At 42.4% G+C, this 18,689-nt stretch overlaps 1 protein-coding gene across 2 annotated transcripts in view; it reads right to left on the reverse strand.

Moving 5' to 3' along the window:
* Positions 1-18,446, reverse strand: part of PDE6C (phosphodiesterase 6C) — a 53,581-nt gene extending 35,135 nt beyond the window's left edge. For both annotated transcript variants that reach the window (XM_066619993.1, XM_066619992.1), the window contains exon 1: positions 17,967-18,446. In XM_066619993.1, coding sequence (XP_066476090.1) covers positions 17,967-18,446 — 480 coding nt within the window. The remainder of the gene's footprint in view (positions 1-17,966) is intronic.
* Between the last annotated feature and the right edge of the window lie 243 nt (positions 18,447-18,689).

Below are 18,689 nucleotides of genomic sequence, written 5' to 3' on the forward strand. Positions count from 1 at the left end.
TGCATTGGCACTGGAAAGTTAGTTAGGATAGGGCTGTAAACCACCTTACTAAATTACAATTTCCAGGATCCTTAGAGAAGCTAGGATAATTAAACTGTTATAAAAATAGTATATATCTGGAGAGGAGTAGATGTTCTCTGAAGTCTTCTGGCAGTCAAAGCAGGTTGTGAATCTGTAAATCTCACTGTCGTTTCTTAGGTAGCAACCATGCCATAGTACTGATGCAAACTATCTTCCCCTTCCCTGAGAGTAATTCCCCAATCCCTCTGCCCCCATTTACTTTGGAGGGTTAGGGGATCCTCAGAAATGGTGTGGGGTGCAGGATGGGGGGGCTGTTATGGGAGGTGAAAATGCCCCAAAACCACACTCACATAAATTGGCTCCATGCAGTTTTCTGGGATTTTTCACAGCAGCCCCTTGTCTGGTAGCTCACACCATTTTCCCTGACTCTCAGGAGTAGGACCCTCCTACTCTCACTGCAGTTGACTGTGCTTTCGTTTGCTTCTATTGACTAGGCTTAGAACTGTGGTAGTTGAAAAGCACACTCACTTCAGTGGGGTAAAATCAGGTTAAAACAATGGTTGGTGAATCAGGTTTAAGTCACAGTGACCTCAAGAGGATACTACCTGATGGCTGACTTTTCCTACGTCAAGTAAGGTAAGCTAAATCAGTATGCCTTCTACTGCCAAACTCATTGAGTTTTGTTTTTGCCCAAGATATGTCCCTTTCGTCCTATGCCAGCCTCTGGATAATCCCTGCTAGTCCAAACAATAGAAGGAAAATGTCAAGTCCATAATGGTGGCACAGTGTAAAAGACTACTTTTCTGCTTAACCTCTGACACTAATCCTAATTGCTGTATCTTTTTTCAGTATCTTTGCTAAGGCACAAAATCTGCCATGAAGGAAGTTACTCTCTGGACAAATCATATATTCGGTGTAGAAGATTCTAAGGGATGTATGAACATCTGCAGCAATTCATACAAGCCTCAGGCTGCAGATAGTGCACAAGAGTGTTTATGCCAGCAGTAGCTGAGGTGAAATGGGTCCAGTTGGGAAGCATAAACTTCAGACATTTTAGTGCTTCAGACATTTTAGTGCTTCAGACATGAGCATTTTAGTGCTGATGAGGCATTGCTTTTCCGTAATTAGCTTGAAGTAAAATTAAATTACACAACACTTTATAGAGCACTATATTCTCCATAGTCAAGATTTTTCTATAATATTTATTCCCATTTCGGTCTTGTTCAGTAAAAGTGCCTTCCACTGTTAATTAAAAGTTCTTGCATTATTTTTTAATCTTTTCATTTGATATAGCAAAATAGTGCTATTATGCTATAACAATAAAAGGGAAAAAACTAACATAACATAAGAACATAAGAACAGCCCCACTGGACCAGGCCATAGGCCCATCTAGTCCAGCTTCCTGTATCTCACAGCGGCCCACCAAATGCCCCAAGGAGCACACCAGATAACAAGTGACCTGCATCCTGGTGCCCTCCCTTGCATCTGGCATTCTGACATAGCCCAAACCTGTTAAAGGCCTCTGGGAACATAAACTCAGATTAGGGAATTTAAAACAGCGACTCAAGGAGCAATTAAAAGGTTATTCATCACAAATCCCAGCTACAATCAATGTGAAGCAAAAAAGGCAGAACTTATAAAAAGGAAACTTTTAATTATAGGCATAAGAGTATCGCAAAATCTCAGTAGTGCTTTGTCTGTTCAGACTGGAGAGGCAGTGTTTTATTTTAAGAATTGCCACTGAGAACTTTTTCACTGGTTTGAGAACTTGCACTGGCCTGAAAATTTGGCCAAAACTTTGTCTAGATTCTGTATAAAAAGTGAGTGAACAAAGGAGACAATTCCAGAGAGAAGGGCTATTGTGGAAACAACCGATGCTAGGTGGTGTGCCAACACAGGAAACCCCTTGGAATAGATAACCAGCACAAATGGACAATATCATCTGTGTGCACTTGTACTGATCTCTAAAGACTCTTGCACAGAAACACCACACAGTGGCATCTGTATTTCCTGGTCCACTTCCTCTTCCACTGCTGCAATCTGATGGTACTTGCCATGATGAATGTGAATGCTCCCTCCCTTAGGGTGAAAACAGACAGAACAGAAAAAAAAGCTCCCAGTGTAGTTCCTAGCCATGGACTGAACCCAGCTTCTAAACTGAAATGACAGGAATGTATACAGGTGGGAACTTGGTATCCACTAGGATTTGGTTCTGGAACTCCCCGCAGATACCAAAACCCATGTTAAATAAGAGTTAAAACCAAAACAAGAGTCAGTCAGGCAGTCAATTAGAACTGCTCACTCTAAGGAAAGTGATCCCCTCCCTTCACCTTGGCTCATGGCTGGACACTTCTGCACTCTATTGTTCAATGAGCCAGGGCAAAGGGAGGGAGGGTCACTCTTCTCAGAGCAAGCTGCAAAATAGCAGTTCTAATAGTCTGACTGGCTGAGAAAGTGGTTTTTTAGAATGGAGATTGTAAAGAAACATTTTCGCCCCTTCTCCAGGGATTGGCAGGGTCCTTCTTATCTGCTGTGGCCATCAGTGTTGAGTCTACCCCACAGATAAAAAATCAGTGTCTATAAATGTTGGACCTGTACTCACAAATCCAACACTGATTTATAGTGCAGTCCTATGCATGTCTACTCAGCTCCAGGGGGAAAGAAGAGGCTCACCAGTGTAACTACCAGAACCAATATTAAAATATCAAATTATAAATAAAATTATCAAATTTCAGATTACTTAACATTCCAAGGCGCAAATTCCAAAGCACAAGATGACAGCATCCTGTACCCAGTCAGTACAAAATAACAGGCCCAACATGTGACTCTCTCTTTATCTTCAAGCACAACGCAGTGAGACATCCCCATATTGACAAAGGGTTATACAATCTGAGTCATATTGGCAATACGCTATTAGCATGAACATTGTAAATTCACCTGGAATAATGAATGTGGCAGAAATAACTCCCAAACATAATAGGAAAGGCAACATTCCTTTGAGTTTAGGCATTGAGTTTAGGCATTGACTAAACTCATAACTCATTGAATTCAGGGCTCAGACACAAGCCCAGAAATAAATCTCTCGTGGATAGAATTAATTTTAGTAAGCCAGACACATATATGGACTTTCCTCATTCAAGAAGGCTAAAAGGTCCAGCAACTGCTAAGTCCAGCGATGTAATACTGGACTTGCAGAAGTGTTATGATCTTGTTGCAGACAGATGAGTTAGCTTCATCGCTGTCGCAGGAATGACATTAATCCTATCCTTATTATACAGCATATATAAAGCACAGAGTTAGCCTTCCTGACTCTTTTGCTAAGACTCTTTTTCAAGTGAATACAATTGGCACACAGGCTTATGTTACTGTGATGTATTTTTGCTTTTTAAGTCACATTATCTGTTAGCTGCCAATATTCTCTTCACAAGCCACAGAGATCTTGCACAGGTTACTTAAAACATCACCAACATATGCATTCCAAAAACAGGTAATAGTCTGAACAGATAAAAGTCCTTTATATAAATGCAAGTATCTAGTGATTCATAAGAATATAAGAAAAACCCTTTTGGATTAGACCAAGGATATCTTACTCTTAACAGAGACTCCCTGGAGGCTCCTGAGGGCAATAGCTCAAGGCTGGCCTTTCCTTTGCTGCCGCTACTGCATCACGGGTGTGAAACAGCAAGCAGTGGAGGGAGCCCTCATCCCACAGCTCACATGACAGGTCAAACAGTTGCCCTCACGCAGAGAGCAGTTATAACGGGCCAGTGCAGGCTCCAACAAATTTCCGGAGGGCCAGAGGCTCATTGGAGACTGGGGGGCTCCCTGAGGGCCACATTGAGAGACCTCGAGGGCCGCATGTGGCCCTAGAGGGAGAAAAGTTGTGTATATATGTTTAAAAATACTGTAAATAAATAATAAAGTGTTTGCACACATCTGTGGATGCGCATGCACAATTCAGCTACTATTTACTGTCAAAACAAAATTTTTGTACTTGTGCAAACGAACATACACTCAGCTTATGAACAGTATTAGAAGGACGGTCATATGAGGAGGGGAAGAGGCAGTCACATGAACCAAAAGATGGACATAAATTTTCCTTCCTGACACTCTTTGAAGCCTGGCCCAATGGGAACTGCGTGTACATTTCTCTCCCCATGGGAGATGAATGATGTGCACGGAGTTTTGAATTTTGTCCTCTGGACATGTCAGAAAAGCATGCTAATACTGTACTAATAGTCTGTGCACAAATGTCTGCGTGAAAGTCTTTTATTAGTTGCCAACAACTTTTTGGACAAAACTTTGATTGCTCTTAATGGAATCTAGTTTCTAAAACAGTAGGCAATTAGATTATTTTTTAATTATTGCAAAGGCCTTGTTATGATGCGCCTGAAAATCTTACAATCAAAATGAAAAGCTATGATTTGTCTTTTAACAAGGTGTCTGAGAAACTTAGATTTCATTCTGAGTTTACATTTCTATTCCACAATGCTCAACCTGGAGCAGCTATATCACCACATAGTGCAATATAATGAATATAATAATGTGAGTCCTGGAACGTGCTGGAATCCCTAGCATGTATTCACTGCTGAAACAGAGACGCCTGCGTTGGCTTGGTCATGTCGTGAGAATGGATGATGGCCGGATCCCAAAGGATCTCCTCTATGGAGAACTCGTGCAAGGAAAGCGCCCTACAGGTAGACCACAGCTGCGATACAAGGACATCTGCAAGAGGGATCTGAAGGCCTTAGGGATGGACCTCAACAAGTGGGAAACCCTGGCCTCTGAGCGGCCCGCTTGGAGGCAGGCTGTGCAGCATGGCCTTTCCCAGTTTGAAGAGACACTTTGCCAACAGTCTGAGGCTAAGAGGCAAAGAAGGAAGGCCCATAGCCAGGGAGACAGACCAGGGACAGACTGCACTTGCTCCCGGTGTGGAAGGGATTGTCACTCCCGGATTGGCCTTTTCAGCCACACTAGACGCTGTGCCAGAACCACCTTTCAGAGCGCGATACCATAGTCTTTCGAGACTGAAGGTTGCCAATACAATAATGTGAGTCATCTGCCTATCCATCTTCTTCTGAACCACTTTGCAGGCTTTAGGTGGCGGTCTGGCAGCCCAATCCTATGGGGCTGCCCCGATAGTGGAACATGTGTTCTGCTAGTGCTGGCTGCTGCAAAGCAGCCATAAAGTGCACTCTGGCAGGTGCTACATAGTATGTCGCCACATCACTGGGCACCCGCCAGAGCAGATAAGCCAGTGAGAGAAGCAAGAGGGGTGGGGGGAGGGTGGGATGGGAATGAACAGGGGATGGGGAGGCATCTAAGGGGGTGGATCTGGTAGCAATTGCACATGCTGGTTCCTATCCTGTCCAGCAGCGGCCTCCCCCTCCCGTATTTCTCCTTGGACTTGCACCAGCAGAATCACTGGCACAGGTCTGAGTAGACCCATTGTGGAGGGGGAATTTAAATTCCCTTTCCCTTCTGCTCCGCCCCCTCCTCACCGTGCTGGATACAACACGTGCCTTTTTGGTCCTGGTGCACCAGTGGGTGGGGAGGGAAGGATAGGATTGGGCTGTGGGACAGGTACTGTGGAGTTGTTTAAAGGCTGGAGATGATTATGGGCTGTTTGGGGGGAACCTGCAAGCTGTCACTCAAGAAAGAGCATTCCAAACACCCTTGAAAGGGCATTTGAGCAATAGCACGGTTCTTCCTTGCATTTTGGATCCTTCAACAGACATAGCATCAATTCCTATCTTTATCTTGTCCTTTTCCCACGCTTAGCAACCAACACTCACCACAATTGGAAAAGGAGTCACACCTGCCATAACTGCATATGGACAGTTGGTATTGCTCACCATTTTATGCCCATGTCCACTTCTTGACTCATTGCTTCTAGGCCTTTTAAGTACAGCAGTTGTTGCCCCTTCTCTTACAGTGATGTGTGTTGGCTGTTACTATGCATGAAAAGGACAAATTATTTCAGAACTGTAAAGGTATTTTGTCCCTTGCTACAGAAGTGATAAATGATACATTCTTAAATGTGTAAGAATTTATGAGTATCCTGCTTAGATTCTGCTTTCACTTGTATACTAACTGGCTTCATTTACAAACAAAGGGAGTTAAACATTAATTTTGTGATGTGACGTATAAGATGACCCTGACATTAACCATGCACCAGTCCTGTTTGAATTCACAGACCACTACTGTCTGAATTAAGAAGTTATTTAACTAAGTAGGTCATTTTAACATTGCCAGTACTTGCTGCCTCTTCCTTCTGCTTTTTTTCCCCTTTTGTATATTGGTTGAATCCTTGTATTTTGACCACATCTGCTAACCTCTGCTAACTGGGTAAGAGGCACTTTTTAAGTGGGTGCTCTTCTTTTATTTAGAGGGGCAAGAGTAACTGGCCCTCCTCACCCCAGCACTGTCTTTTCTAGTGGCTGTCTGCTGGTGTTCTTTTGCATCCTTTTAGATTGTGAGCCCTTTTGGGACAGGGAGCCATTAGTTGTTGTTTTTTTCTCTGTAAATCGCTTTGTGTATTGTATATTTGTATTTTTCTCTGTAAACCACTTTGTATTAACACAGACTGTTGTTGTTGTTGTTGTTGTTAATAACAACAACAACAACAACAACAACAACAACAACAACAACAACAACAATAATTATTATTATTATTTCCCCTCCATTGTTTTGATTTTTTCAGTCATTTAATAAACTTTATTGTTCATCTGCCTGGTCTCAGTTCACTTGCGAGGGAGCAGGTTGCCACATCTATCAGGCTGCCTGCATTCTGCTATTGGTTGTTTTTAAGGAAAATCTCCATGAATTTGATGCTTTCTGTTATCCTGGGAGCGAGGTCTTCCAAAGGTAGCTTGCTTTTGTCTGACTTTCTAGCTTTGGGTGATGGCTGTGAACTAACTCCTCCTAATTCCCCAGCAAAAGAGACTGAAGTGGAGAGCAGGGTACCAGCTGCTCCTAGCATCAAGATGTTAAGCCCTCTTATGAACTGCAGTTGAAAAGCTTAGCCTGTTTCTATTTCTTTTTACTTCTGAGTTGGGCAACATAAGTGTAAATAAAAACAGTCAACAGAATGCATGCTGTTTTGCCCAGGAAAACAAAAGATAGTAGTTTGGATTCCCATTCTACCCACTATAGACCTCCCGAAATACAAATAATTCTCATTCTGCTGGAAGGAACAGATTATTATTATTTTTGTTCACATTTTAAGCATATCCCAGAAGAACAGTAATCGAAACACCTTTCAGGCTTTTAAGTGTTTGTGTGAAGTTCACACAAACAGTGAAGCTGTATTGCTGCAAAGCTACTGTAATGTAAAAGCTCAAATAAAACCTATTCAAAGTCATGGCAATATTTTTTTGAAAAGATGAATACTTTTATCCCCCTTTACAGCTATCCTTATTAAAATGGTTGGAAGAGGCATTCTTGGCACCAACAAAATTGCTCACAACAGTTGCTCATTCTCTCCGTTCAGTTGGTCATTAAATATATTATTTCATGCTCTCCACTTCATCTTGCTCTCCGTTCAGTTGGTCATTAAATATATTATTTCATGCTCTCCACTTCATCTTGCTCTTTGCTCTTCTTACAGGGTGAGAAGAGAGTATAGGAGATACATTATTCTGGAGTACTGTATCTGTTTATTTAGGTTCAGCAGGTGGTAAGCAGAGAGAGAAGCTCACAGAAGGCACATATATATGATTTTTTACTGATTACTGATTATTTTTATTACTGAAATATAAATGATTTTTAAAAAAATGATAATTATAACCACTTGACCCTAAACACAGTTTAGCCCAGATGTGGTCAACCCACAATCTCACCATCCCAAAAGACATCCCTTTACACTAGACATGTGGTAGCTGCCAGGAGACATGTCTACATTATGATACCTTTATGTGGGATGGCCATCTAACATGAAGCTGCAACCTGCTAATGTAGTGGCTGCTTGAAGTTGAGGATAGATGCAGAACAGTGTCCCACACCCACCAGCTGCTCTGCTGACTATCTCACCTGCCTTTCAATGTCCCTGGACAACCTGGGACAATGAACCCCGGCAAAGCTTTGAGCATCCCAGGTGATGTTAGCATAACATGAATGTACAGATTGTGTGGCACAATGGGGGGGAAATGTGGCACATTTTCTCTGAGCTGAGAAATGTCCAGTTCAAGTATTACCTCAGGTGACTTTAGGCGAATTGTAATTCTGTCAGCTTCAGCCCTTCCATTTGCAATAGCGGGGATAATAATTATGGTCTAGCACTATGGGGCTGCTGGAAGGATTACTGAAGCAAGTTGTGTGAAGTGATTTGAATACTATGCATCGTGTAAATAAATACTAAACGATGAATTTCCAAATGTTGTGCTAGGGTACACTAGTGTGCTCTGAGAGAACTGGTAGTGCCCCTTGAGAAATAAAGAAATAATTAAAGGGTTTGGAGAGTCCAAAGTATCCCATATACCAGGGGTGTCCAAAGTTTTTGGCAGGAGGGCCACATCATCTCTCTGACACTGTGTTGGGGGCCAGAGAAAAAAAGAATTAATTTACATTTAAAATTTGAATAAAATTTACATAAATGTACATAAATGAATATATTAAAGATGGACTTATATGAATGAATGAAGGTCTTGCAATAGCTCCAGGCCTTTAAAAGTCCTGGCACAAAGCAAGGCCACTCTTTCCTTCACTGCCACTGTTGCATCACAGACATGAAACAGCAAGCAGTGGAGGGAGCCCTCATCCCACAGCTCACGCAAGAGGTCAAACAGTCGCCCTCATGCTGAGAGCAATTGTATCGGGCCAGTGCAGACTCCAACACATCTCTGGAGGGCCAGAGGCTCATTGGAGACCGGCGGCTCCCTGAGGGCCGCATTGGGAGTCCTCAAGGGCCGCAAGTGGCCCCAGGGCCGGGGTTTGGGCACCCCTGCCATATACTCATAGATAATTCTGTGACTCCGAGAACTTCTCTGTGTCTCTAAAGGATCTACTGCTCTGATCTTGCCTCCATCCAATCCTCTGGGTTGCCACCTCTGAATGAAACTGTGGAGATCTCCCAGCCCCACCTCCCAGCATGATGGTGCATCATTAAGGAAGCCCCGATTAACATCCCAATCCTATTTAAATCCCCGTGGGGTGATGCAGTGGCACTGGGGTGGTTTCTGCTGTATCCCACAGGGGATTTTTGACTGTTGGAGGTCTCCTTGAAGTAAAGGGACATTTGTCTCCTTGCCCCAGGCAATGGGTTAACTCAGACTTGTGCCAGCAATATTGCTAGTGCAAGTCCACGTTGATCTGTGCAGGTGGATCAGGCCCAGGAAGGGGGTTTGGATAGGATGTGTGCTGGTATAACCGATCTTGCCTTCTCCCACGCCGAATCCTTCCACCCTGCTCCCATAACTGCCCTGTTCTGCCCTCTCACCACCCTGATGAACTCCATCCTCCCCCCTCCCATGTACCTGCACTGTACATACATGCTCTGGCAGACCTCTCAATAACCCCCAGTGCCAATAGTAAGGCTCTAGTTTTCCCATGGGTGCACCTGGGCCTTGCACTGTCACAAAGCGCTTTACAGTGCTTTTGTAACAACCCGCTCTGGAGGAACATGCATTCCACCAGCACAGGCCCTCAATAGGACTGGGCCCCAAGAAAGACTCCAGAATTGCTTCAGTAGCCACTGGGAGATAGATGCTGATTCTTGAAGAACTCCAGTCAATCCCTAAGGACTAGCCACCCTAGTCTCCATTGACAGGCGGGTAATTTGCCTCTGCATCTGCTGGGACAACACCACGCAATGCATTCCAAAACAGAGACACAACAGAATCACCCATTCACATAGGAGGTTTTTCCATCAGAAGGCACACACCCAAATCAGTACCTCATGTACAAAAAACCCGGGGGCTGGATTAACCTGAGAACGGCTAATTCTTACATACTCTCAGAGTAACAAGCACCTCTTGGCTATAAAAGGGATTGTACCCCGACTTTAACTCTTGGGGAAGAAAATTTCCTTCAGCTATCACGAGCACTGTACTAATAATTATTTTTGGAGCTGGTGTAGTACTGCCCCTAAGTGACTGAGCTGCAAATCTGGGCTTCCCTGTTATGGATCTTGCCTTTGCAACTCATTCAGTACTCTTAGGCATGCCACATAAACACAGCCTCTGCTCCCCAACTGCAATATGGCAGATGATAGTAATACTGTATATGTGAAGTACTTTGCACATTGATATAGATGGCAAGTATTATCATTAGCCCCATTTCACAGTTAAACTCTCTCCCTGGCCTTGCTTTCTGTTCACAAGTTTTGTGACCATCACATTCTTTGTGATGGTCAAGAAGATGCAGTTCTAATATAGGAGCAGGCACAAATCCCTCCTCTGTTACTTATCTTAACAACTCTGACCTTGTTCCTTGGAATCTCCCTTCCCATCACTGCTCTCATAATCCCCTTCAAGCCTCCAAAGATCTGTTGAAGATTTGCCCTTCGGCAGATAGACCTCATTATAATACTGTGCCACTTAGGGAAGTGACAACCCTCTCTCTTTTGAACAGCCAACATCTGTTGGAAAAGCCAACCTCTAAGCCAGGGGCAGCCTAGCAATGAGGCCAACTGAAGCAGTATTTTGAGCAGAGAGTGGGGGTGTTACTCTGAACCCCCCCCCCCCCACTGTCTGCCCACTGATGCTTCTGGCCTGCAGTCTATTGAACAGCTTCAGAGAGCTCTCCAATCAGCTCCTTGCTCTCTGAGAGTGAGCAGGAAGAGGATGGGGCAGTGGCAGTCCACCTTGTCTTCTAGCACTGTTAGAGAAAGGAAGAAAGCTACTGCCACCATTGCCTCTTCATTGTCCTCACTCTGGCACACCCAGCTGCTAAAGTGGAGCATGGCAATCCAGAACCTCTCCACTTCCTTCTCTTGAAGTCTGGCACCAGCTCCTTTCTCTACACCATCCAGTTTGAAATGAATAGGATAAGCAGAGCATTATTGGGAAATCCCAGTGTGCTCCAGTCATTCTTTTTATTTCAGTCAGGATGCTATGGAGAAAGGAGGTGGTGTCAGAGCTCAAGGGAAGGGGGCAGTCTTTGGATTGCTGCACTTCACCCCCTTTTCTCTCCTTGCTCACCTGGCTGCTTTTCTAAGCAACCAGATAGGCAAGGAAATGGAGGTGGTGGTAGCTTGCAGCAATTAAAAGAGATCACAGACTGAAAAATATGCAGCACTTCCATATCATATTAGTGTCATATTTAAATATGTATTTAAAATCTTTCCAGCTTTCCAGGATTTTCAGCTTCCAAACATCCAAATAGAGTGCTAACTAGAGCACTCAGAAATTCTAAAAAGCTAAAACAGCACCCAGGCTATAACAGATTAACTAGACTAGTTCACATCTAAAAATTGCTTATTATTTAGTGCTGAGGCAGGAAGGTGAAATGGGAGGACAATATGTTGGGCAGATTTAATACTAGCCAAGTAGAAGCTCTATAGTAAAGTTGGCACTGAAGATATATATATTTAATATGCAAATATCATATCTCTTTTTTTTCTTTTCCTAATTTAAAGACCTAGATTAAAGACTTCTAATTAAAGACCAAGAAGGTCTTTAAACTGCCTCCTTCCATATAATCTGACACATGCTTTGAGGTCACTGGAAGGGGGCCTTTTAACTATTCTGCCATTTTGGAGGTGAGTGGAATGGCACTGAGGAATAGGGCCTTCTTGGTGGTGGAACCTTGTTTGTGAAACTTTCTCCCTTTGGAACTAAGATCTGGTACCTCTTTGGAGACCTATCAGTGGGTGCTTAAGACATTTTTGTTTAGGATAGCTTTCACTGACTGACTACTGTTTTAATTAAACTTTTAAATTGTTATTGTGATCCACTGTGTTTTATTGTTTTTAATGTTTTACTGTTTTTATATATATTTTTAAATTGTAAGGTACCTTGAGTGTCATTGGAAGAAAGGCAGGATAAAAATTCATTAAATGAATGAATGCCTGTTTTATACCACAAAACATGTCATACCATAAAGGCCTGTTCTGATGAAATATTTACACCTGAACAGCTGCTTGCAAGATAGTGGCTCAGAGAATGAGCTGCAAATCAGGACTTCCTGGTTTAAATCTTGCCTCAGTCACAAACTCACTTGGTGGCTCTAGGCATGTCACTCCTCCCCAATTTCAGCTGACTCCTGAGTAATGAATGGCCACAACAGCATTTTTCACACAGGGACAATCAGTCTGTTGTGGTGCTTTTGCGAAAGTGCAATAGAATAGACTGAAAAGAACTGCCTGTTGAGACCAATATATGTTCCAAGTTTCAAATAGACCTCTGGAATTGAACCAGTAAGTATCTTGGGGACCGAGTGTACTGTATTTACCTGCACACTCAGAAAATGGTATACAAAGGAAAATGATAAAGGGGAAATCATTTCACTAGCAATAAAGCTGTGCTATTATGTGGCACTAATCTGAAGGTTCTTGTATAAAATAATCCAGAGAAGTACAATACAAGCATATTGGGTTCATTTACTTACTTTGTAAAAATGAATTACAACTAATTCAAAAGCTAATTTGACCCATTTGATCAACCCTCTCGTTGGGTCAGTGGGAATACTTGTTGCATTTTTGTTTCTTGCCACTATTAAATCCTGGATTAAACACTCTTAGCTCCTGTGATCAACAGGTCTGTTTTCCTGCTAATCCCCCCTGTTGGGGGAAGGGGACAGATGCTACTTCTAAGCTAATTAATGAAGGTCTGGATCTTCCCCTTTGCTTTAATCTTCTGAACCATTAGTCAGGGTGAGTTGCTTCCTCACGTTTATTGGCACTTTTCCAGATCTTAAGAAGATAATCCTGGAATGACCAGCTCCAGAGGGGAATGTCTCCATTTTTAAGTGATATTCAACCCCACCACTCTTTTGTTGCTTAGAGGTGCTGAAGCTATGCATCTTGAAAGCTGCATGGCTGGCAGAAATTCACCAGGGGCAACTTTCCATTCATTCCTGCATCTTCAGTGCCAGGAAGAAACCTGAACACACTGCATCTCTCCCTGCGAGGCATCCGTTAAAGGCAAAAAAACAAACTGGAAAGCATACTCTCTTTCAACAAGCCTGACAAATTTAATCAAAGTCAGAATGATTTGCAGCTCATATTAATGTTTTATATTAAATTAATATTACATTTATAGTATTTATTGCTGATTTTATTAGACTTTAATATTGTAAATCACTTGTAAACGGTGTGGAATATCATTTTAATTACTATTTTAATATGTAATTATAATACTCTAGAACAGGGGTCTCCAAACTTTTTGGCCAGAGGGCCGCATGAAATATCTGATGCAGTGTTGAGGGCAGGAAAAAAATTTAAATATAAAATTTGAATAAATAAATTAGAGATGGAACTTAGTTGAATGAATAAATGAATGAGTGGGCTCATTCACTCAGCCTCTCCTGCCCTCAGAACACCCTCCAGATGCAATCAGAGCACAGCTCTGTCATGTTCAGTCAAGTGGGCCAGAGGCTTTCAGGGGACAAGAGGCTGGCCGCAGGCCAGATAGAGGCTCGCTGGGGGCCGCATCTGGCCCCTTGGCCGGGGTTTGGAGACCCCTGCTCTAAAAATATACATCATATTGGGAGTTGATATTTGATTTCTGCTTTCCACATTCCGAACAAGGCCTAATACTATGTCTAGCTTGAAGTAATGAATGCTTGTATTTAAAATCCTGCCACCACAAGATCAGCTTAGATCACCACAAGACTGCACCCTGGCTGCTTTATATTAAATACTTCACAGCAATCAGAACAATATTGATGTAGGGGTATGGCCGTGCTATTGTTTGCTTTTAAGTTCACAAGGTAGCAAGGAAAAAGGACATTGCCTCACTCATTGCTAGTGATTCAGGCTGCAATCCTATGCACACTTTCCTGGGAGTAAGCCCCATTGACTTCAGTGGGACTTACTTCTGAGTAGATAGGCATAGGATTGGGCTGTCAATTACTAAAGATAATAATAACCAATATTAAACTGTATCAGGTCATATCTTATAGTACCTGGGTACATTCATTATTAGTGTGTACTTTTGGCCAATAATTCACACAATTCATTCATGGCAGGGGCAATTTGTGTGCAGTGTACATGGATTGTTGATTTATAAAAATGAACCCAGCAATAGTCATTTACCCAAAGATGGGTATCTGGGTACAAACAGCTACAGAACACAACTGATGGAAGAGGACCCTAGTCTATGAATGCTTTGCCACAATAACTGTTAGTCTAATAAAAGTACCACAGGAATCTTTGTTAAAACAGGGGTTTATCAGTGGCTGCCAATTTCAAATGGATAAAGTGAAAAATTTGAAAACGACTGTTCTTAAAATGATAGAATACTCCAGGAATAAATATTCACCCATTGCATTATCCCCTTTGTCCACAGACACTTCAAAACACAATCCTAGGATTACCTTGTGAATGAACATTTTTATGATATTCCAGCACAGAAATATATGAAAACACTCCACACATACTCTCACATTCTATATGACTTGCATGGACCTTTTAAGAAGTGACCCTAATGACTCCTAATATAATTAACTCATAGAAGTGGATGTGTTATTGAGTAAAGGCCCAGATTTGCAGCCCTCCCTTGGGTCAACTTCCCAGTGACATCAATAAGAGTTTTGCTTGACAGAGACAAATTCTGTGGACTTGACTGTGTCTGAGATGGGATGTTTTTACCTTTTACAATTATGGTAATGAGGAATGCCAGAGTACAGTTATAGGGCCAAATACTGATCCCCCATATGACAGTCAATGAGAAGTCTTCAACAAAAACAGTATGATCCGCATTTGACTCCCAAAGTTGTTGTGAATGATGTAAAATTCAATATAAACACTGCATTAAAGCTATCATCTTATTTTTAAAACCAAATTTATAATTTTTTACAACAGTGGAGACCAGCAAAATCTTTTTGTCTTTGAATAGCGCACTTACTGACAGAAAACAATTCGTCAGAGCAACTGAAGGATGACTCTCAACAGAAATGGGGGCTGTGCTACAATACACAGAGTATACCTGAACTAGTACCCCTCTTGATGTATAATGAATTAGGGTATAAAGAACTACCAATCAAAGTTAAAAACGTTTTTAAAATATTAAAAACGAGATAATTAAACTGGAGTGTGCCTCTGGTGTTTTTTACACTTTAAAGTATGCAAATATGGTTGGAGCCAAGTATATAGTAGCTTTTTTAAATTTGAGGACTCAAACATATTGCAGTGGAACAGGGACTGATGAGATGCACATCTTTCTTGATCCTCTTGATCTTTTCTCCTGTAATCTGCCTTGTGAATTTAAAAGGATTATTCACCAAGTGCTCTTGTTGGTGGCGACTAGGCAGAAAGTCAACGATTGCTTGTCACATAACACGGATACAAAATAAGCAATCACAAAATATTGCGCCTGGTGGGTTCTGTTGCCTGATTTCGGATGTCATGATCAAATATTTTTCCGTATTCTACATTTGTCATTGGGAGGATAGCCCAAAATGAAGCCAACATAAGCCTGTTACTAAGCAGCCTGCGTTTGGGGTGGAAACAGGTCAGTTTGGTATTCCCTCTTCCAACTCTTATTCGATACAGGGCACATTCCACTGGAAAAGTTTCCCTGTGCCAGCCTTGCTGAAATGAATGAGAGCTATTCAAGAACACAGCAGTGGATTGGATCCCATGAATCATCTCTGTCTGTGTCCCATTCCGCCACCCTGAATGGCATCTGAAACCTGTAACCTGATGTAGTTGCCCGACTTGCCTCCCTCAAAGATCATCTCTGATCTGTTGCAAACTCTGACTCATTTTTTAGAGTAATTAATTAAAATCTATAGGACTGCTCAAAATTAAAGTGGTTGTAAGTGGGGCTGCAACAGGCCTGCATACCTTGTGACCCATTAACAGCCTGACCTAAAACAGAGTAGTTGCACCTAAGCTCACTGGGTTCAGAAATATCTCAGTGCAGGAGTTACATTGGAATTTAAAAATAATGCAGCTCTGAAGCCATGTATTATCACGAGAGGTGTTTGCTTCCTGTGAGTAAGATAGGATTATAGCCTAAGTCTTACGGAACACAATGGGCTTACTTCTGAGTAAAGTGAATAACACTATTTTCAAACACTTCTAATTATCACACTTTAAAAGGATTTTCATGTGGTTATTTCTGAGGGGTTGACAACTCTCAACAGTATATTATATAGTGTATATATGTGAAAACATAGAATGTGTATATGCTTTTATAAGATGTTCATTTGGAATGTGTATATTTTGTAACAGTTTTAACAAGTGTTTTCTTGGTATTCCTTTTAGAGAAGTTTGCACTGTGTCGAAATCATAAATATGATTCAATATATTCAATAAATATTTGATTCTAGATATTTTCTGTGTACATTTCAGAGAACTCTCTGTACTATGTGCAGAAATTATCTAAGACCTCCTGACACCAGAGGCAGCATGCCAAATGCTACCCCCCTCCTTGCCAAATGATGTATCAGCCTCTCCTCCTTCCATGCTCCAACATTCTAGCTCAGCACTCTCCTGTCCTCCACATTTCCTCTTCCTTTCTGTCCCCCTCATCCTTTCCTATTCAGGGAGTGGGGGGAGGTGCAGCAGCAGTGGAGGCAAGCTGACAGACATTTTTTTTTTTTTGGCAACCTTCAGTCTCGAGAGACTATGGTTTCGTGCTCTGAATGGTGGTTCTGGAACAGCATCTAGTGTGGCTGAAAAGGCCAATTCGGGAGTGACAATCCCTTCCACACCGGGAGCATGTGCAGTCTGTCCCTGGTCTGTCTCCCTGGCTATGGGCCTTCCTTCTTTGCCTCTTTGCCTCAGACTGTTGGCCAAGTGTCTCTTCAAACTGGGAAAGGCCATGCTGCACAGCCTGCCTCCAAGCGGGCCGCTCAGTGGCCAGGGTTTCCCACTTGTTGCGGTCCACTCCTAAGGCCTTCAGATCCCTCTTACACATATCCTTGTAATGCAGCTGTGGTCTACCTCTAGGTAGACCTGCACGAGTTCTCCATAGAGGAGATCCTTTGGGATCCGGCCATCATCCATTCTCACGACATGACCGAGCCAACGCAGACGTCTCTGTTTCAGCAGTGCATACATGCACCAATTGGCTACCTGAGGCAAATGCTTCAGTTGGCCTCATGGAAGGGCCAGACCTAGTTATTAGGGTATTACCCTGACCCTTTTTTGATATTTCCTTGGTTTGATGCAGACATAACACTCTGTTCACATTTTCAATACACATATAATCTGTATACGGTATAGTCTTTACTTAATTGTTGATCTGTTAACATGTACAGTTCTTTGTACATTGTGTTCACTCCATGAACTGAAGCCCTGAACTTGAGAATGCTTTGAATCCAAAGTTGGATCTGATTTATTAGGGCCTAATTCCATCTCTGCTCATTTCCTTCCTTGTAAATGGATGGCTCCCTGAACCAAGATAGCAAATTATCAAAAAGAGAGTCTGTCCAGAAATGTTCCTGCTCTGTTGAAATTAATGAAAAATGTATTCAACTGCACCTTGCCAACCCTATAGCTTGACTATGGCTCTGAGAAGATGGGATTAGAAATTTACGCATTGCTAGCACTCCTAATGAGCTTTATAAAAGTTGCCATCCTCCCAGGCTTATATTGACTTCTTTACATGATAAAGACAGAATCTGGGAATGTGCTAATTTCCTGCACTTGATTTATGGCTTCCAGATTTACTGGCTCCTACAACCCTCCCTCCCTCCCTCCCTCCTCATTTCCATCTATATGGGATTGTCTCTGGAAGGGATGATTCTGCTGTCTCTCCATTCAGTCCTGTATGCTGTATGACTTTGAAGAAGGGCCTTTACCCATCCCACAAATCCAGAAAAGTTTTCTCACTTACCTTTCTAACGTCTGGGATGTTAAATAGCTTCTTGGTATGAGCAACCCACCCCACTATCCCAATGTCCAGGGGAAAAACAACTTCTCTCTCAGGAGGCACAAGATTGTCCTCAAACGTGGATTTAGGGGTGACATCTAAGAGCCTGCTAGCCATCTCCGGAATACCATTGCGCGATCGGCAGATAAACATGCTACACCGGTCCGCTTCCAGCAACTGTGCCAACCTTTGCAACACTTTATGTACTATTTTTTCCATAGAGCTTGCTTCTTCCTGGATTTCTGTCATCAACTCAAAAAGCAGATGACATTCCTCCAACTTTGTCATCTCCTTGAAGGAGATTCCATCCTTCACATCTCCAGGACTGACACTGAAGACACTCCCCACTGCTTCCAGTCGCAGCTTTCGGTCGTAGAACTCCTTGGCAAATTGAGGGTTGTTTTCCAGATATTTCTCAACATCGTCCTTATTTATCCCACCCATTTTGCTTGCTCTTCCTTGATAGCTTTTTTTGTTTAGACCTGCATCACTGTTGAAGCACCAGCAGTCACAGCCAAAAGTCTTTCTTTGCTTCTAAGGGGAATATGGTATGTGGCACATTCTGTATCTCCCATCGGCATAGTCCAGTAGGCTTGCTCTGTGGCTTTCCAATCTTCTAAACCTCTCGAGGTATGACAGCAGTCCACTGGCTTAGTGTCTTCTTAGTGAAAGATCCAGGAGACTGCT

Source organism: Tiliqua scincoides, chromosome 3 (genome assembly GCF_035046505.1).
Source record: "Tiliqua scincoides isolate rTilSci1 chromosome 3, rTilSci1.hap2, whole genome shotgun sequence".
In the NCBI taxonomy this organism is placed as follows: domain Eukaryota; kingdom Metazoa; phylum Chordata; class Lepidosauria; order Squamata; family Scincidae; genus Tiliqua; species Tiliqua scincoides.